This window comes from Mirounga leonina, unplaced genomic scaffold, assembly GCF_011800145.1.
Source record: "Mirounga leonina isolate KUSES-001 unplaced genomic scaffold, KU_Mleo_1.0 Mir_128, whole genome shotgun sequence".
Lineage (NCBI taxonomy): Eukaryota > Metazoa > Chordata > Mammalia > Carnivora > Phocidae > Mirounga > Mirounga leonina.
The window spans coordinates 35,074,765-35,092,373 of record NW_023270320.1 but is presented as its reverse complement, the minus strand read 5'-3'; the positions used below and the strand labels follow the sequence as shown (position 1 = coordinate 35,092,373).

Genomic DNA, 17,609 nt, shown 5'->3' with positions numbered 1-17,609 from the left:
AAAGAACAGAAAGAATTATTTCGGCTGAGTTCCTGATTAACAGGAAAGAATGATTGTAAGACATTAAGTTCATCATCACTTTTGCTTAAGAATAAAGAATTATGTAATTGAAATTAAGTAGCTGTGAAATAGAGTACATTGTTGTCTAGCCATTCTCCCTGTCATGTAGACAAGTCTTGGTTAGAAACAGGTTAATAAGCACAATTATCCTTATATGTCCCCGACTGCAATAAACCTTTGAAAACAATCCCCACTGATCACCCCAAGTTTGTTTCTGTATTGGTTTTCTTGGGATTTTTCTAGACCTAGTTTAAACATCAATATTATATTTATTATTAACTTCTGTTTTTACTTTATCATATGTTTTAGGAGTAACAATGTATCATGAAATGTGCATTGTTTACAGTAGAAGTGTAGTTTCTAGCTGTGGATCATTCTGCATTGGAAACAATGAAGTTCCCAGAGGCAAAGGAATTATTAATGTCTAGGCCAGTGTTACTTTTACTCTATGACAATGGCAGTCTTTTGTCGTGGATTAAAATGTGCAGTATTAGAGGCAGAGTTTGGGGAATCACTGGAAGAGAATCTTTAAGGGGCCGAAGAATGAAAAAAATTGAAGACTGGATTAGAAGACATGGTTACTTCCATATTTCTTCCCAAACCCCTCCCTACCTTTCCTTCACGAGGTGTTGGATCCTGATACTACACATTAAGAAATATGTCATTTTGGAAGCCATGCTTATAATTAATAGTCACATGAAATAGGCTTTCAGATCTAGAAAGTGTGCAATTCTGAATTATCATTTTTTTGTGTTTTTATTACCTGTTCTTATCTTGCAATTTGTTTATTTCACTGGTCTGATCCAAAATCTGTTTTTCCAGTTTGTTGGTGGAAAGGGAATGTTCCAGAAGCTGAAGTTCAAGTCTTGTTGTCTGATTTAATACCTAAATGTAACAAAATAAAATTCCTATTTGTCATGTTTAAAGTTACATATAACTTCCTTTTAATTAAGTCAGCTAAATTATAGGAAAACATAACTAAAGCATTTTTTTTTTATTTACCCAAGTATCTTATTTTGGCATATTCTTCATTTTCAGAAAAGGCTTGAAGTCCTGGATTGCATCAGGATGTGTTTTTTTCCCACCGTGTCTTTTTTTGGGAAGTGTTTAATGGTTCCGGACAGTGGTATTTGTGTCAAATAATATAAGCCTGTTCTTCTTGTCCTGCCATATTTTAGCATTTCTTTTCACACAGTGAGACAAGTTGGAGTATAAAATGGTCATATTTAATACATCAGAAGTTGTTGATAAATGAAAAAGGTTTTGCTTCCGCTCAAAACAAAGTGTTGTTCTCTTATTTATCAGTAGACGACATGATTAGAAGTCACATGCTTCCATTCTATAAAACCGTAGCTCATTTTTAGCCCGGCATTTCCCAGTTTGTATTCACTTGTTTAGCCTTTTTTTTTTTTTTTTTCCATTTCTCTCTCTCTCTCTTTTAATTTTAAAAATCATATTGACCAATTAAGAAACAATAATACATCGCTATGAAGTGGGAGCTCAGTTTTACTCTGTGGGCCTCTCTGGCATACGCCACATGCAATATCGCTGTTCCCTAACAAATTTAAGGATGAATTCTTTGGCGTTTGGCTGCCTTCTAGCAGGAAGAGTCCGTTACTCACATCCTCTGGGTCATGGTTATTCAGGACGTGACATCACGTGTAAGTGTAAGGCAGAATTGTTGCCCAGGAATAAGGGTCCTTGAAAGAACCATTGTTTGCTCAGGGTCTGTGTCATTCATAAAAGGCTTGGCCAGGTCCCACTGGGCAGCTTTAGGGATAGTCCTGTCCTTAGTCAAAGCAGGATGAGTTCATACCATGAACAGTCTTATGAATGAGTGAAGGCATTGGCCAGCAGAAAGGTTGGGTTTTAATATTAACACCTGGACTATAGATTTGGCCTACATATTCTTTGGGCCCAAATACTCTGTGTTGGTTATTGCTAAAATGAACTGGAAACTGGGGTCTTTTATTCAACTCCTAAGGGCTATAAAATGAGCACAGTGGGCCAGAGGTGGGGAGGATGGCATATAGGTCCAAACTGACCCAGGATCAATGGCAATGTTTTCCATCACTTTTCCCAAAGGCCTCCAGCTGTAGGTGACTATCTAAATTATCCAGGTCAGGTGGTTGTCTGTTGTCTCTTAAGGTATCAGACCTCCACCTATCCCTCATTGTCCAGTTGAATAGCCTCTCGCTCTGACAGGCTACAAGAATCTTCTAATCTGAAAATTTTATGTTTGGATTTAAACCCATTTCACACAGTAGATTTAGTGCATAATTCGGTCCCTTGATGTCCTTGCTTAGGTTCAGCCATTTTAATGTGTTTAGCTGGACATTAAAGGCTGTTTTCTTTCCAGTCACCTTCCAGTTTTCCTGTTATCACAGATCATATGATATCTAGTTTCACAATAGACTTTTTTTAAAGAAGTCGTGTGACCCAACAAAAGTTAAATGAAAGCTGGAAAGCCTGCCTTACACAGGACGTAGTAACAGTTTACAGCATTGCTTTATGTCTTATTGTGTCTTGATTACCACTGTCTGAAAATATAAGAACTGTTATACTCTCCAGACATTTTTTTGGATGAGCTTGATTTCCCACTAGTTTTGCTATCAAAAGGTGGGGGATGTGGCTTAAACATCAATAATTTATTTTAGTAATTAACTGTGGATATATTGATACATTTACTTTAAAAGTTGTATCTTTTATCACCTCTTGAGATTACAATTTTCATATCTTGTGATCCGCCGTGTAATGTAGTTATATTTTTCCTACATTGTTCCAATATTGTGGAAAGATTTGGTAAAGAAGTAACTTCTTATTCTGTCTCAGATAAAAATCTTTTATTCTCCAACCACTTTCCTACTGTTTCCCCTACTTTATCCAACAGTCCTTAGGGGGACAATGAAAGAATAACTGTACCATTCTAGACGTGATCTTATTTCAGTTGAGAGGCTTATCATTTCTCTTACCTCATATCCCCTTCTGTTGATGTCTGGCATTTCTTTTAGCTGAAGTAGCATATAGGAATATACATTATAGAAATTATTTACTATTAAATCTTCTCTCTCTCTTTTTTATTAAAGCATTACTTACAACTCAGAGTAGGAAGGTACTAACTTTATAAGCCTATAAAAAATCCAGGGTTAGGAACCAGAAAGCAGATTCACCAATGAAGAGACTTGAACTGGGAGCATCTTAATAAATTCCACCAATAGTCCTTTTTTCCCCACCAGACTATTCTTTTTTTTTTTTTTTTTAAGATTTTATTTATTTGAGAGAGAGACAGAGAGAGCATGAGTGGAGGGAGGGGCAGAGGGAAAGGGAAAAGCAGACCCCACTGAGCAGTAACCGCCCCCCACCCCCAGGCAGGGCTGGATCCCAGGACCCTGAGATCATGAACTGAGCCAAAGTCAAATGCCCAACCGACTGAGTCACCCAGGTGCCCCCCCACCCCTGGACTATTCTTACTCAGTCACACGTTGTGTGTCATTTGGCATGACTTGATTAATCTTGTTTCAGTGTTTTGATGTTTAATGTCTTGGTGTTATTCTTTTGTTATTTTCATATTCCTGTCTCCTACTGCTATTAATCAGCAGCTCATAAAATCTGAAAGCTAAAAGGGCACTTAGCAGCCAGTTGTAAGACCCAGCCCTCTCTTTATAGTTAAACCCGCCGAGGCCCCCAAGAGCTGAGTGCCTTGCTCAGATTCGCTCCCCCGGCTAATGGCGGGACTAGAGCCATCAGGGGACTCGAAGCCTTCTGCGGATGGGTAAGCCCTCTACCGCAGCGGCTGCTGCGTGTGAACTCTTTGCTGCTTTGTCTATAAACTCATACCACAAATTGTTTTCACAGTTCTTTGAGATTTGGTTTTATCTTAAAAGTTAGATTGAAGAACAAAGTTCCTTGCACTCTCTTCAGTGCCTTTCATTTCTCAAATACACAAAAAAAGTTAAGGACTTATCCAGAGTCCAAAAGATACCCAGTGAAGCAGAGGAGCATTTATCTTGTAGTTGTTGAGTATGCATCATATGAAATGATTCACATGCCGTTAGAAAAAATGTAATTTAACCTCAGTATTAAAGATGAGAATGGGGACACGTAGGCGGCTCAGTCAGTTGAGCGTCCAAATCTTGATTTCAGCTCAGGTCAGGATCTCAGGGTCGTGGGATCGAGCCCCATGTCTGGCTTCACACTCGGTGGGGAATCTGCTTGGGATTCTCTCTCCCTCCCCCCCGCCCCTCCCCTGCCACCCCCCTCTCTAAAATAAATAAATAAATCTTTAAGAAAAAAAAGATGAAAATGTATTTACTGATTTTAAATTCTTATCTAACCGCAAATTCTTATTTTCGTATCAATTTTTTTCTCCTGCTACCGTCGAGCTTTCTTCATTTTTCCACTATTTAATTAGGTAACCATGCATCCTGATTTCTTGCTAGTCACTAATCTAGCTGGACCGTTACATGTTTTCTGTTCCATTACTTACTTGTGCTTCAACGTCTGTTAACTTCCGTGTTTGCTCTGCTGTTTGATTGAGTAGGTTTGTTCCTATTTCTATCATCACAGCGGTCTGGTTCTGTACCGCATTCTGTTGCATCTCTACCATTTCTCTCTTCATGTTGTCCTGGATGTAATTCTCAAGCTAGAAAAGAACATGTGTCAGAAAGACAGTCATCAGTCAAATGGTCAGAAACCTCATTCCTAAGTATTTTCCCTTTTCCTTTAAAAAAAAAAATGTGTTAGAAGACCCATGCCTTGCTCTAATCTTGCTGTGTTTTTATCGCTAGTAGTACAATGCAGTGTGGTTTTATGTTGACTTAAAACCAGCAGCTTGGTCCCATCATGTGTAGGAGACAGCCACCTCTAGAAGCCCACGCTGTGGCCGGCATGGGAGGCGGTGAGGCCCCCACTCAGAGGTGGGCAGAGGGGGGTGCCGTCAGCAGGCATTCTGTCCAGCTGCAGCTCTGTCCTCGTTAGGCAGGAAAGGACAATTTGGTATTAAGAAGCATCACTATTTCTCCCACATACCAGACTTGTGGTTTCTTGAAATAGAGACTGGAGAAGACTGTGTAAGATAGAGCATGAGGAAAGGCTCGCCATTGGATTACCCCGTGATTCACAGCATCACCCCCTCAGTTTCACGTTCTGCAGCGCCCCCCGACTTGCCTCTTACCTTGTTCAGCACACATTAGACCTAGTAAGTTTTTCCTAACGTGTGTGCGTTTTTCACAAGTTCCTTATTCCTGATACCAGGCAAATGTGTAATCCTACACTAGGACTTTATCGCTCCACATGCCGGGTATGTGGGCATGCCAACTCATTTTAACATTAGCTTCGGCACAATTGAGTGAAGAAGCTCATGTCACTGCTATAGGTACAGATACCTATTATCTTTGACAGTAAAATCATACAACTAAGTATAAATGTAGGGTATCCAGGCGTGTGGGAAAGAGCATGTGCGCTTTGGGCTATGGACACCTGCTCTCTTATTTTTCTTTGACTCTAGGGATGTTGCTTAACTTTAGGGGTGCCCAGTGTCCCCCTGTATAGAATAGAGTTTCTGATTGGTCAGAGAAATGTTTGAAGGATTAACAGCTATGCTTTTACAGTCATTGTGTGTATGCATAACTTTGGATACGTAAAATGTAATTTCCTTTCTTCTTTGTTTTTCATGGTAATCCGATGATAGGAGCCACAATTCTATTCTTAACCCAAACTACAAGTTCACAAGGACAGAAAACCTTATTTTTTCCTCATAGTTATAACTCAGAATCTTTTAAATTAAACTGAATACCTGAAAGATGACTATAAAACTGCATATAATGCCTTTCCTTAAAACTTGTAATTCTCTGCACAGAAACCATTCATAGAGCCAGTCATCAAACATCGTTTCTCCTAAAATCTTAACTATGAAGCAGTTCTGTATTTCTGCCTGTCAAAGTGAGAAATAGGAATGGTGGAGTTTCTCCCCTAGAGTTCAAGGGCTTCTTTGTTGGCGCAGTTTTTATAAACTGTGTCTTGGGTGGTATAATAAGTCTCAAGGTTGGTATTAGAACTCTGGGTTTACTGCCTCCATTTCTTGCTTGCCATTGACTCTGTCCCTACCCCTGTGTGCTTCTCATCTCCCTCCTTGCTACTTATCTGAGGGTTAATGGTCACTCCCTGGTTCTCCCCTGTCAATGGGCAGATCAGATAGCATCATCCTGACAATTGCTGCAGCTCTGATCTCTTGTAAAATCTTATAGTCGAAGCCTTTCCTTCTCCATATGAATAAAAATAGATTATACCACTGTCAAAAATGAAATCATGTGCTAGTTCTTGGCAGTCCAAGAAATACCTCTAGTATAGACTTCATAAAATTGGAAGACTGAAACCCTTGTTAAGCCTGTATTAACTAGCTGATGATAACTAGCTCAAGCTTTTTAGTGCCTGGTCTTTTCTTAATGTATTCTTCTTCCCCTCCCCTGCTTTTTTAAAATTTAACTTTTATGATTTAAACAATTTATAAGAACTCAGAAGTTTATTTCTCCTTTCTTTCCCTCTGTCTCTCTCTCGTTCACACACTCACACACACACTCTCTCTTTCACTCTCTCATCACCATGGGAGTAATAGAATTTTTGAGGTTAAAGTTAAAGCTGTATAAGTCATCCAGAGGAGTTGTCCTAGTTACTCTTAACACCCAGCAAAGATAATATTTAGAAAGACTTATTCTGGGAAGTTTGGACTCATTCAAGATATATTCAAGCTGGAGTTTGGTTTAAGTCCATACTCTAAAGTAATAATTTATAAACTAGCATAAATAAAGGTCTTAATCCTCTTATTGATTTTAGTACTTAACTATATAAAAATGATTCAGTCCTTTGTCGCTCTAAATCATTTTACTAGAGGAGGAAAATGGGTCCTTCGGTCTTCCCCCAGCCCATTCTAGAACTACTGAGTCAAATGTGGTTACAACCGCTGGGACACATGAGAAACTTATTTATAATTTGACATTTTAAAGTCAACTTTCCATTTAAAATTAGTCTCAAGCACTTTAAAAGACATAAAAGACCCAATTTTTAAAAGTAAAAAATTTTAACTTTATTGCCATAATTTTTTCTAAGCTTGAAAACAATAGAAAAGAAAATACTTTCAAGTCACTGTTTTTCAGCTTTCCAGGAGGAAGGAGTACATGTATGTGTGGGTGTGGTCAGTGTTTTACATGGAAACAAGTTACAGATACATGTACACATGTGCTGCCCGGGGATGTATAGATCTTATATACATAGTATGTATGCGGCTGGTATCTATATACAGTATATACACCTAAATGAAGTAAAATTCTGTATGCTACTGATCCAGTATCTAATTGAAGTCTTGGGGAGGAAAGTGGGACAGAAACAGAAATATCAAGAAGTAGACGTTTTTGTGTTGATTCTCAAAAAGATTTGTGCCCTCACACTTGAAGCAGTGAAAATAAGATTTTAGGAGAAATGGGTGCTGTGACAGCTGAGTACTCTTCAGCAACAAAGAAGAACATATTTAGTCCCAGAAGCAATAGCAGCAAGAACAGCCACAGTAACCGTAGTTAATGTTTGCTGCGTGCTGCAGATGTTCCTGCTCCTCTTTTCGCTCTTTCCAGGGACTCCAGGCGCCCCGGATCTTAGGCGGGTGCGCTAGGACTGGCGTGGTAGTTCAGCCCGGGCGCCACGCCACCCTATTCCTGCCTTTTCCTTCTTTCTAGTTTATTGCTCTGGAATGTATTTCTGTTTAGTATCACTTGTTTTTATTGCCTGGAACTGAAACCGAGCAATATAGAAATCTGCCCAGTGCAGTTCCCTTCTACTATAAGGAAGTCTTCATTCAAGGAAAGATGTGAGATAGGTCGGATCTCCCCAGCTCCATTGGCAGTGTCACGCCCCCCCTCCTTGGACAGCTGTTTCTGTCTTTGCCATCTGCATTTAGCTGCTCTTTTCAAAACAGTTCCAAGATACTTGAACCTCCCCAGGGAGCAGACGGGGTTCTTCCTCATTTCACACGGGTGGCTTCACACACTCATATTTGGCAGGAATGTTTGACATTGCCTTCATGTCAGAAGATGATTATGCACTGATTCTGATTTGTTAGGCTAAGTGCCCCCCCCCCCCCCCCCCCCGCAAAAGGTCCCCATTACAGTTTGAAAGGATGGTGTGGACATTCATTTTGCCCCTTCTTAAATTATTGGTCTAAGCACTGAAAGTCCTTAAGCTGTTTCTCTTTCCTTAGAGTTCAAGTGAATTATCCAAATTCAAGGAACAGTTCAAGGCTATCACTGTCATTGTAGTTGCATGGATTGTTGCTCAGTATTGGTTTGATTTGCTAAAAAAGAATGCACTCTAAACATAGCCTTTCAGAAAAGTTGGCAATGCATTGAAGTGCAAGCAACCAGAGTAAACTATTTTAACACACATAAAGATATATATATATTTTTAATGTGAAATATGTCCTGAAGGTTTTGATTACTTCTCCAACATTTGGAATGATTAAATTTGACAGGAAAAATAAGTCTGTTTGCAAGGTAACTATGGAAGATTGATTACATATTAAAATGCTTCCCTTGCTATCTTTCATCTCACCAAGATTATCATCATTTTTTTCAACCAAAAGGAAAGTAATCTTGAAATTGGCTGGGGAAAGGAAAACAGAGAGTGTACGAAAACTATCCCCAACTTCAAGATTTTGATCTTGGTCCTGTACCAACTATATAGTCCTGGTTGAGAGATCCTTTCTATTTTAAATAGAGCTCAGTGCCCTGATACCTTTTAATTAATTAGTTTTTGTCCTCTGAATGCTCTAACTTCCCTGGGAAATTAACAAATTGTGGGAGGCTTCACTGGAAACATTTTATCTCTAGCATTGCAATTTAGAAACAAGTTACTATAACTGTTCTCTCTTGCCCACACACATCCCCAAAAAGGATGTTTTTTTCCTACCTCAGTAATTCCTCCTGACTTGATCCCTTCTTCCTGCCCAGTGTCTACCATCTTCTGTCTTCTGGATTCTCACACAGCCCCTAACTGTGCTCTGGCAACCCCACCCCGAGTGTTGTGGTCGCTCTGCAACTCACATTACTCCCTCGTGGTTGTGCCTGTAAGATGAAGTGCAGATGAAGTGCAGATTCCCTCGCTTGGCAGCACATACTCCTTCTGATCTCTCCAATCCCCCAGCCTAGTTTCCTCTGTGCACCTTCCTCCTGGCTGTGCCAGACCCCTTAGGCTGCTTCAGACCTCCCGCCTTTGTCTGCCATCTCCCTTGGCCTGGATCCCTTTCCCCCTTCTGCAGTTACACCCTACCCCATTGCATGCCCTCCTCAGAGATCTCCACCGCACTCTTGTGTTGCCTTTTGATATCCCAAAAAACCATTTTGTACTTGTTTCATTGATTTTTTAATCTCCTACAACTATAGATTTATGTTCTTGTTCGCTCGGGATATGGACATCTGTAGCCCTTCTTCAGCCACACCCCCTAGTAACAACATGCAAAGCATGTGCTCTTAAAATTAGCTTGAAAACTTGGAGGCAAGATGATTAAATCCAGGGATTTTCTGTTTGGAAAGCTTTTGACCTAATGTTCTTGGTTCCCTGTCATGAAAAAACTGAAACATCTCCTGAGGTTTTCAGACAGAAAAGTGGCAGAATAGGCTTTCTTCCCATTCCTTATAAAGTTTGTGTGTGTGTGTGTGTGTGTGTTTTAATCTAGAGATTTTACTTCCTAAGCAGTTATGTACTCAGCAGTATTTAAGGAGAGATGCAGAGGTTAAAGAGGGAAGGGCTGAGAGATGCATGACTCAAGCACATCTTTGTCCTCTGAAACACTTGCAGTAGTCGGTGGGCAAATATGTTGCCCATACATTGGAGATAATGTTCAAATGCCCCGTCAGCTGGAAAGTTCCTCTGTTGCCTCTTTATATTGATTCTCTAGTTGAATTTATCCAGCCTAGAACAGTCCATACCAAAGCCATGTGCCTTCCATTGACTGTCTGTAATTTTCGCCCTTTCTCTCCACAGACAGTCCTATTAACTAATTTGTTCTGCTCTACCTTTTCAGTTTTTTTCTATTAATAATTTATGAGTGACTTTTTGTTATCTGATACTGTGTCTAGATAACCCCTTTCCTCTTTTCACTGGTCATAAAGAGACTGAAAGTGTGCTTGTTGAGGACTATAAACTTGAAAACATGATCAGGAACAGACAGAGTTGCAGGCACCAGTTGGTGCCTTGCTAAAGCTAATAGCTTGCCCCCCTGCTCCTGTGACTGATAAAATTTTAAATAATTTGAATACCAGCATATCTGTGCTCCCTCAAGCTGTATTTCTTTGCTTTTATTTGTGAATGTAACTACTTCTCTCTCTTTGTTATTTAATTGGGGGTCTTCATCCCATAAACTCCATCTCTTTGCCTCATTGTTTGTTTCCCTTACCTTCGCTCCAGAATCCAAGGAGAAAGTGTATTTTTCCCCTCAAGCATTCCAGTCATTTCCTACTGATAAAATGGCTGTTTTTTCCATCAATGGCAGTCATTTTAAATATACGCTAGCTTAAATATAATGAGGCTGGTATATAGTAACATAATTGAGTTTGGTCATTTCATATGGGAAAAGGTGTCACATTTTACATATGCGTGACTTTTTAGAGGGTTCTTAAGGTACATATATATTTATCCATTTATTTACTAGTGCTCTGGCTCACAACACTTTATAGATACTCCTGAGGCAGGGAGCACATAAATGCAGCAGATATTATAAGGTGATGTATATGTTTATATAAAGCAAGAGTGGTAATAGCAATTTACAATTGCAAAATGATTTTATACCTATTAACTTCTTTATGTATGAATATATAAATATTATATATTATATTATGTGTATCTTATATTTCTGTATATATTAAATATATCTTTATTAATTAGTTAATATAGTAATTTCACTTGATTCTCCTAGTGCCTTAGCTTGGGTTTCCCCCAAACCAGAGCCGGAGACAAAGGCATGTGGCAGGAAGTTTATTTAGGAAGTGGTCCCAGGGAGCAGCCGTGGAAGACAGGCCAGGGAAGAAGGGAGGCTGAGGCTGGTTCAAACGTGTGGACTTGGTTGGCCACCGCTGTGGCGGCGATCAGTGAAAAATCCCACAAAACCTTCTGAGGAGCTGTAAGAAATGTGTTTCAGCACCGAACCCTCCACCTGTGGCGAGAAAGGGAAGGCTCCGTCCCTTTGGGCAGGGATAGTCTCGAGGGCATCCGCTCTCCCACACCTGAGGTCTGCTTGCAGGAGCTCTGGGGAGGCTGCACCAGCATCCTCAGCCAGCGTGGGGGGCTGCAGGGAGCCCCAGTCTGTGATGCTGGCCACCGGGAGGCCTGGGAGCGGCTGGAGGAGGTGTTCCCGGAGACAGCAGGGTGGTGCTACTGGCCTAGTTTCCAGAGGAGAAAACCGAGGCCAGAGCACTCATGTGCCTGCTACCCACAGTGTCATGGACCAGGGTCCGCTGTGACAGAGGAGGAGGCTTCACTGGAGTGACACGAGACCCGTGTTGCAGGGGATCCCTGGTGGGAAGGGCCTGGCACCAGCAATCCGGTGCAGTGGGGACCTTGTTCCTGCTCAGGGGGTGCTGCAGAGGAGAGCTGCCAGGAAAGCAGCCATTCCTACATGGACTCTTTCTGATGCTGGAGAGGGGGGTGTGGCTGGAGACCAGAAACCCAGGCACAGAGTGCCATCCGCGGAACCCAGGAGCCTGACAAGGTTGGAGCAGCTAAAGAGACTGAGGAGAACTTCACTTTCAACCTCACAAATACTGTCTACACGTTAGACATTCTGCAGACTTTTGCATTGCTCTAGTTCTTGGGGTATTTTGTTCTCAGCTTAGGAGGTGGTAGTGATGCTTCCTACAGAGATAGAAAGGGAAGAGAAAACTATTCTCTTTATAAAATAAACTGAATTATCAATTATTACAAATGGGAGCAGTTGAAATCCTGGGAATGAGATTGATGCATTTAGGCTACAATACAACTGGAGATTTCTCTTTTAATGAAACCACCATGTTCTTGCCTTTCTAAAACGAAGGTGCACCGAGAGAAAAAATAAAGTGAGTAAATTACTTTAGTGTCTTTCTATGGCAGATAGTACCTTTGAAACGTGTATATTCATAGACATATGCATATTTATAAACACATGTATGTCCTCATGTGTGGAGATGGAAATAGATAGATACAGATATATCCATCCATTTTCACTCCTCTGTAGCATGATAAACTGTCCAAAGCTGAGGGGAAAAAAGGCTTTAGAAATCAGTGATATTGTTGGACTCTCTCATTTTCTGAATGAAGGTACCAGGACCTGGATCACCAGCGCAAGCTCATAGCCGAGTAAAGATTAATACCCTGGTGGCCCACAGCCGGGTCCAGCACCCTCCACGGCACTGATGTACCTGTGCTCACCTAAAAAACTGTGCCACCGGGTGTTAACAGGGTTACTTTTTCAATTCTGTGATGAAATATTCAGATCCCAAAGATTGTTTCCATCTTTGCTCTGCTCTTTTTCTGCTGTCTCTTTCTGTATTCCTATGGCTTTGCTGAAATCCTGCGGAGATTTCTAGGGACAGTGTGATCATCTATGGAGCAGGCTTTTTTTTTTCCCTTTCTTTTCTTTTTCACATGAAATAAATGTACACCGTCACAATTACTAAACTAGATGGCCCAGAAAGGAGAGAAAAGGCTAAAAGAATTTAAATGATTTTTGTCTTGAAGATACTTCCAAGGCAAACTCGTTCTTTATAAGGAGGCAGGAAGCCTGTGTTGTTTCTTTCACAGAAAGGGAGGGAGGGGGATTTGGGGATGCAGATGGGCATGCTTGGGGAGTCTCAGCATTGGGCCTTGGGCGCCCTGCTGAGTGCTGCACATCAGAGCAGACCTCCAGCCAAGCTTTGCTGCTTTACCTCCTGTGGCTAGCAAACCCCAAGGTGGAGAGAATTGGGGGGATAACCTTGGAAGACTCTCAGAGTACATTGGATTAATTTATATGAGCATTTAGCGATGAAGTATCCCACCTTCTGTGTATGATGTACCCCTGACCCACTGTCAGCAGAATGTACTTCTGCGGTTATTTTCCCAGTATGGCCGATAGTTCTCTTCCGACCTGTTCATATTCTCTTGCCAGAACATCGTTCTGTCTCCTCTACTGTGGATTAGGATAAAGGGATACAGTATTCTTCTGTATCCTCTCTTCAGCTGATTCGACATTTCTGGGAGCACAGTGCGACAGTGTCCTGTGTATGGTGGGGGAGGGCTGCGTGAGCTCCAGGCCGCATCGCACACTGAAGCTGAACAAAGCCACCCAAACCACAAACACTAGTTGCTGCAGTGATAATCCTGGGAGATATTTAGGCAAGTGTGTTCGTCTCATTTTCATAAAGCTGTAGCTGCAGCTTTTTTAATTTTATGAGTTTATAACAGCTGAAGTTCGAACTTTTCTGAGCCATTTAGGAAGGAAAGTGTACCTCTTCTCAAGTCTAATATTAGATTGCCTCTAATTTGACCTCTGGTTCAGTCTTCATTCTCACAAGTGTTTAAAGCTATCTGTTTTTCGTATTTTCCTATTTATTCACATGATTCAGTGGCCTGTGTGCACATACTTTAAGAAACTGTACTTACGTGGGCTTTGCAGAAGCAAAGTGATCAATCTTCTTTTTTTTTTTTAACTCACATTAGAGACTAGAAATTATTTGTTTAATTGGGCTATGTTAATCTTTAAAGCTGTACATTAATTTTTAAAGCTGCAATGCATTTTTAAGCATGTTAACAACTTATTTTAAAACCTGATCAACAGTAGAATTTTTTTCTAATCAGAAACAGTGCAGCAAAAGCAAAACAATTTTCAGTGCCCAAATTATGTGGCAAGACAGAATAGTATGGCTTTTTTTTTTTTTAACTAATTTTAACTCATCTTCATTTCTTGATCTGAAATTTGATAAGAAGTGTATTATGTTTCAAAGTATTTACTGTTCACCTCTGAAATGTTGACAGCCAAGTGGGACTGCTGTTCACTTTGGAAGGCCATACAAGAGCTCTAAGCACATTCCACTTCTGTCTGTGGCTCGCAGTCCAGGGAAACTGTTCCAAAAGCCACACACACAGTGCTCTGGGGATGGCTATAGTTTGACTTCACGAGAACAGAGTCTCAGCTGGGAACTGCAAATAGTGATTATGACTTTGGACAAATCAGTGAGCTTCTAATTATGTTTTCCAAGGCCTCCTGACCTGAAATAAGAGAGTATCCTCCTAAAAAATACATGTTGTATCAAACTTCTCTTTACAAAATACCAGTTCTGGGGATGATGTTTCTGATTCATTTTTAGAGGGAGTTTATTTCAATCTTTTGTTTCAGGGGCATGCCATTCATATATTGGGGGAGTCGCTTTCTCTCCAATGGTTAAGTAAGACTAGATACACAAAATTGGCCATTAAAATGAAGGTGCTACTGATTCATATGGAGTTTAAATGCACACTATTCTGTTTCTATAGAATTACTAACTTATCCTAAAGTAATTTTTGCATAAAATTTCAGTGTAAGAAGGAATCCATTTGGACGAAGACACAGATATGGCATATAGAGTTATACTTTGCATACTGACATACATATTGACTTGCTATATATAAAATCTGTTGATGTCCAAATCGGGAGGACTTGAGATATGTTTTGTGGCCAATTATATGGTACCAGATTGAAAAGGGCTAAAGAACATTCTTTAATGAACACTTTCCACCAGTTGCTTTCTCACAATAGAATGATTATTTTGATTTCTAAATTTTGCTCCTTGGGGATGGATTTGATGTGCTAATGTACTGCAATTTAACTTTTAAAAATAACATAGGTTACTGCTAAAATTAAATGCTGTCACAGGCATCATGGAACAAAAGAAGCCACACACCAAAGAATACTTACTACATGATCCCATTTATGTCACATTCAAGAAGAGACCAAATTTACTGATGGTGACCGAAGTCAGAATAATGATTTCTGGGTGGGAGATGTTGGGAGTGGGGGGCTGGTGGTGGTGCAGGCGAGGTTATTAACTGGGAAGGAACAGGAGGGAAACTTCTGAGGTGCTAGAAATATTTTGTATCTTAATCTCAGAGGTGGTTGCCTGACTAAATTCATATTTTAAAAGTTCACAAATCTATCGATTTAAGAATTGTATACTTTATACACTTTCTGTGTTTTAGACCTCAAGAAAGAGGTTTTTTTTTTTTTAAGGTAAGAATAGTAGAAATGAAATGTTTGATGAATTTTGCTGTGACACCATGACCCTAGTTGCTATGAGTGATTTTATTTACCTCTTTCTGCAGCTTTCATCTGCTTGTTCCTAAATACCGCCTAAAGAAATGAACTTTGAAAAAGTGATTTCACAGCAACTGCAGAGAGCTATAGATTAAACTGTTTCAGCTGCCCAAAGAGGGTTAAAAGTATTCAGTTAGGTAAATTAGTGATTTCACATTCCGAAACTCAATTCTTTCCGGATCAAGCATAAAAGGCATTTGCTCTTGGAAGACCAAGAAAGAATTCATGCAGTTCCCATTAGTCTAAAAATAAATAATAAATAAATAAATGTCTGAGTCATGGGTTGCATTTTGTTGGAGTTCAGTGCCTTCAAGTGTAGGGAGAAAATGATTTATTCTCTGAATAGTTGTGCTACCCATTGCCCATTGGAATGAAAACAGAATTACTCCGAGAAAAGTGAAATCCATGAATTAGTCCATTGAATTTGATCATATTTTGAGTTTTACCAATTCAAGTAGTTCTTGCTTGAGCAACCTGATTAAAAAAACCTAAATAAAGTGGCTTTGTTTGTGTTGGATGAAGGTGGGGAAGAGGTTGTGATTCTTGAAGCTATTGTGATTGTGGACTTGTCATTCCAGCATAGATTCTGAGACTCAGACACACCTGTGTATGAATACTAGCTCGACTACGTACTAGCTACCAAGTCAACTTTTTTTAACCTCAGGTGTCTCATTGGTAAAACAGGCATATAAATACCCACTGAGCTATGTTAGCATAAAAATTAAGTGGAAGAAATTAGCACCGTTCCCAGGCGGTTTGCTAGGGCACCCTGGGTCCCTGCAGCAAACCCATAGGAGCCACGGGAGATGGCTGCCAGCCATCTAGAAGAATTAGTATCAGAGAAGAAAAGTAGCTCACAGTTTCAGCGCTGTTAGATTCTGTCGCTGTGCAAAGCCGGGTTTCTGGTGGTCCTTGCTGCAAAAAGGCAAGTATTGCATGACAATCGGCATGAAACTCGAAATGAGGGTGGCAGTGTCCAGTTTGATTCCAAAGTTTGAGAAGCTGAGTGATGCCTAGCTGGCCAGTATATCCCACTGCTAAATCACTGGTGTTAACTTCAGTCTTAGAACATCTTTATAGACTCCTGCATTTAGTACGGTGTATACTCAGTCTACCCCTTCTCCTCCTTTCCCTCAATCCATCTGTTGTCTTTAACTGCGATCTCTAGGATTTGAAGTGTTGATTAGAAAATCAGTAAATCAAAAAGAACTGGTAATTATGTAAGATCTTCCTGAAGACACATACTTGAATATTCCTAAGTTCGGAAACCATTAAGAAAAACAGCCCGGTTTCTCGCCAGCTTGTTTGGCACCGCGTCTGCTTTCAGGCTGACGGCTTTTATAAGCAGAGTGTGCTGTAGAGGGACACTCTTAGAGCTTCAGATGTATGTTCTGGGGGATAGCAGTGGTTGCCTCGGGCTGATGTGAGTTTGGTGGGGTAGCGGAAGGACAGAGTGTGTGCCAGTTTTACAGAAGTAAGGTGGTCCACTTCTGCATGTAATTTATAGTTTGCATGCTTGCCATCCTCACTTGTTCAAAGTCGAACTAGTTTTATAACATGTAGAAAAGCCAAATTTTCTTGAACACCGAAGCAATTTGGGAAGTAACTTTTCAGTGTGATTCTCCAAATGTTTGTGGTAAAAGTACAAGGGACTTGAATCATTTTCCCATAATTAGTTTCAGTTCTGGAGGTCTGCCCCTTCTCCCTAACCCTACTGCCTTGCATGCATGTCTATTCCAATGGAAGCTAGTGGAAAATTCCTATCCCCTTTCACTCTACTGCCATGAGTTATAAAAAGCATGTCATTCAGAATTGACTTTTTCTTCTGCATGCTTGAATTTTTACTCACAACTTAAAGGGGGAAAAATCCTTTCAGGAGATACTTCTCTTTCAATGGGGTGAGGGGCCCAGCATCACTTTGAGCCACCATGAAATGGCTGACTCACTTTGCTTCATTTTTAGGGGTCAGATGTTTACATCAACGAGTGCTTTTTAGGAGGTAGTATATGCTGAGTAGCACACCACCACCTCTTTTTCAGAGCTGCAGTGGCTCTCATTCACACAAGGCACTTAAGATGCACATCTTCACGGACTAATTCAGTGGGAACAAGCAGCTCACATGCAAGTGAGGATGAGGGGCAAGGCCATGCAAAGGAACTGGTGGGAATGAGGGGTGAGGGGCGCAGGAAGTGGGACTGCGGGGGGG

At 40.5% G+C, this 17,609-nt stretch overlaps 2 protein-coding genes across 4 annotated transcripts in view; one reads left to right on the top strand and one right to left on the bottom strand.

Annotated features, from left to right (window-relative positions):
* The window catches only part of MCPH1 (microcephalin 1), a 248,745-nt gene that overhangs the window by 143,063 nt on the left and 88,073 nt on the right, over positions 1–17,609 (top strand). The gene's annotated exons all lie outside the window — the stretch shown is intronic.
* Positions 1–17,609, bottom strand: part of ANGPT2 (angiopoietin 2) — a 54,099-nt gene that overhangs the window by 20,790 nt on the left and 15,700 nt on the right. For both annotated transcript variants that reach the window (XM_035004313.1, XM_035004314.1), the window contains exons 2-3: positions 4,547–4,702; positions 824–945 (exon numbers count right to left, since the gene is read on the bottom strand). In XM_035004313.1, the coding sequence (XP_034860204.1) occupies positions 824–945; positions 4,547–4,702 (278 nt within the window). The remainder of the gene's footprint in view (positions 1–823; positions 946–4,546; positions 4,703–17,609) is intronic.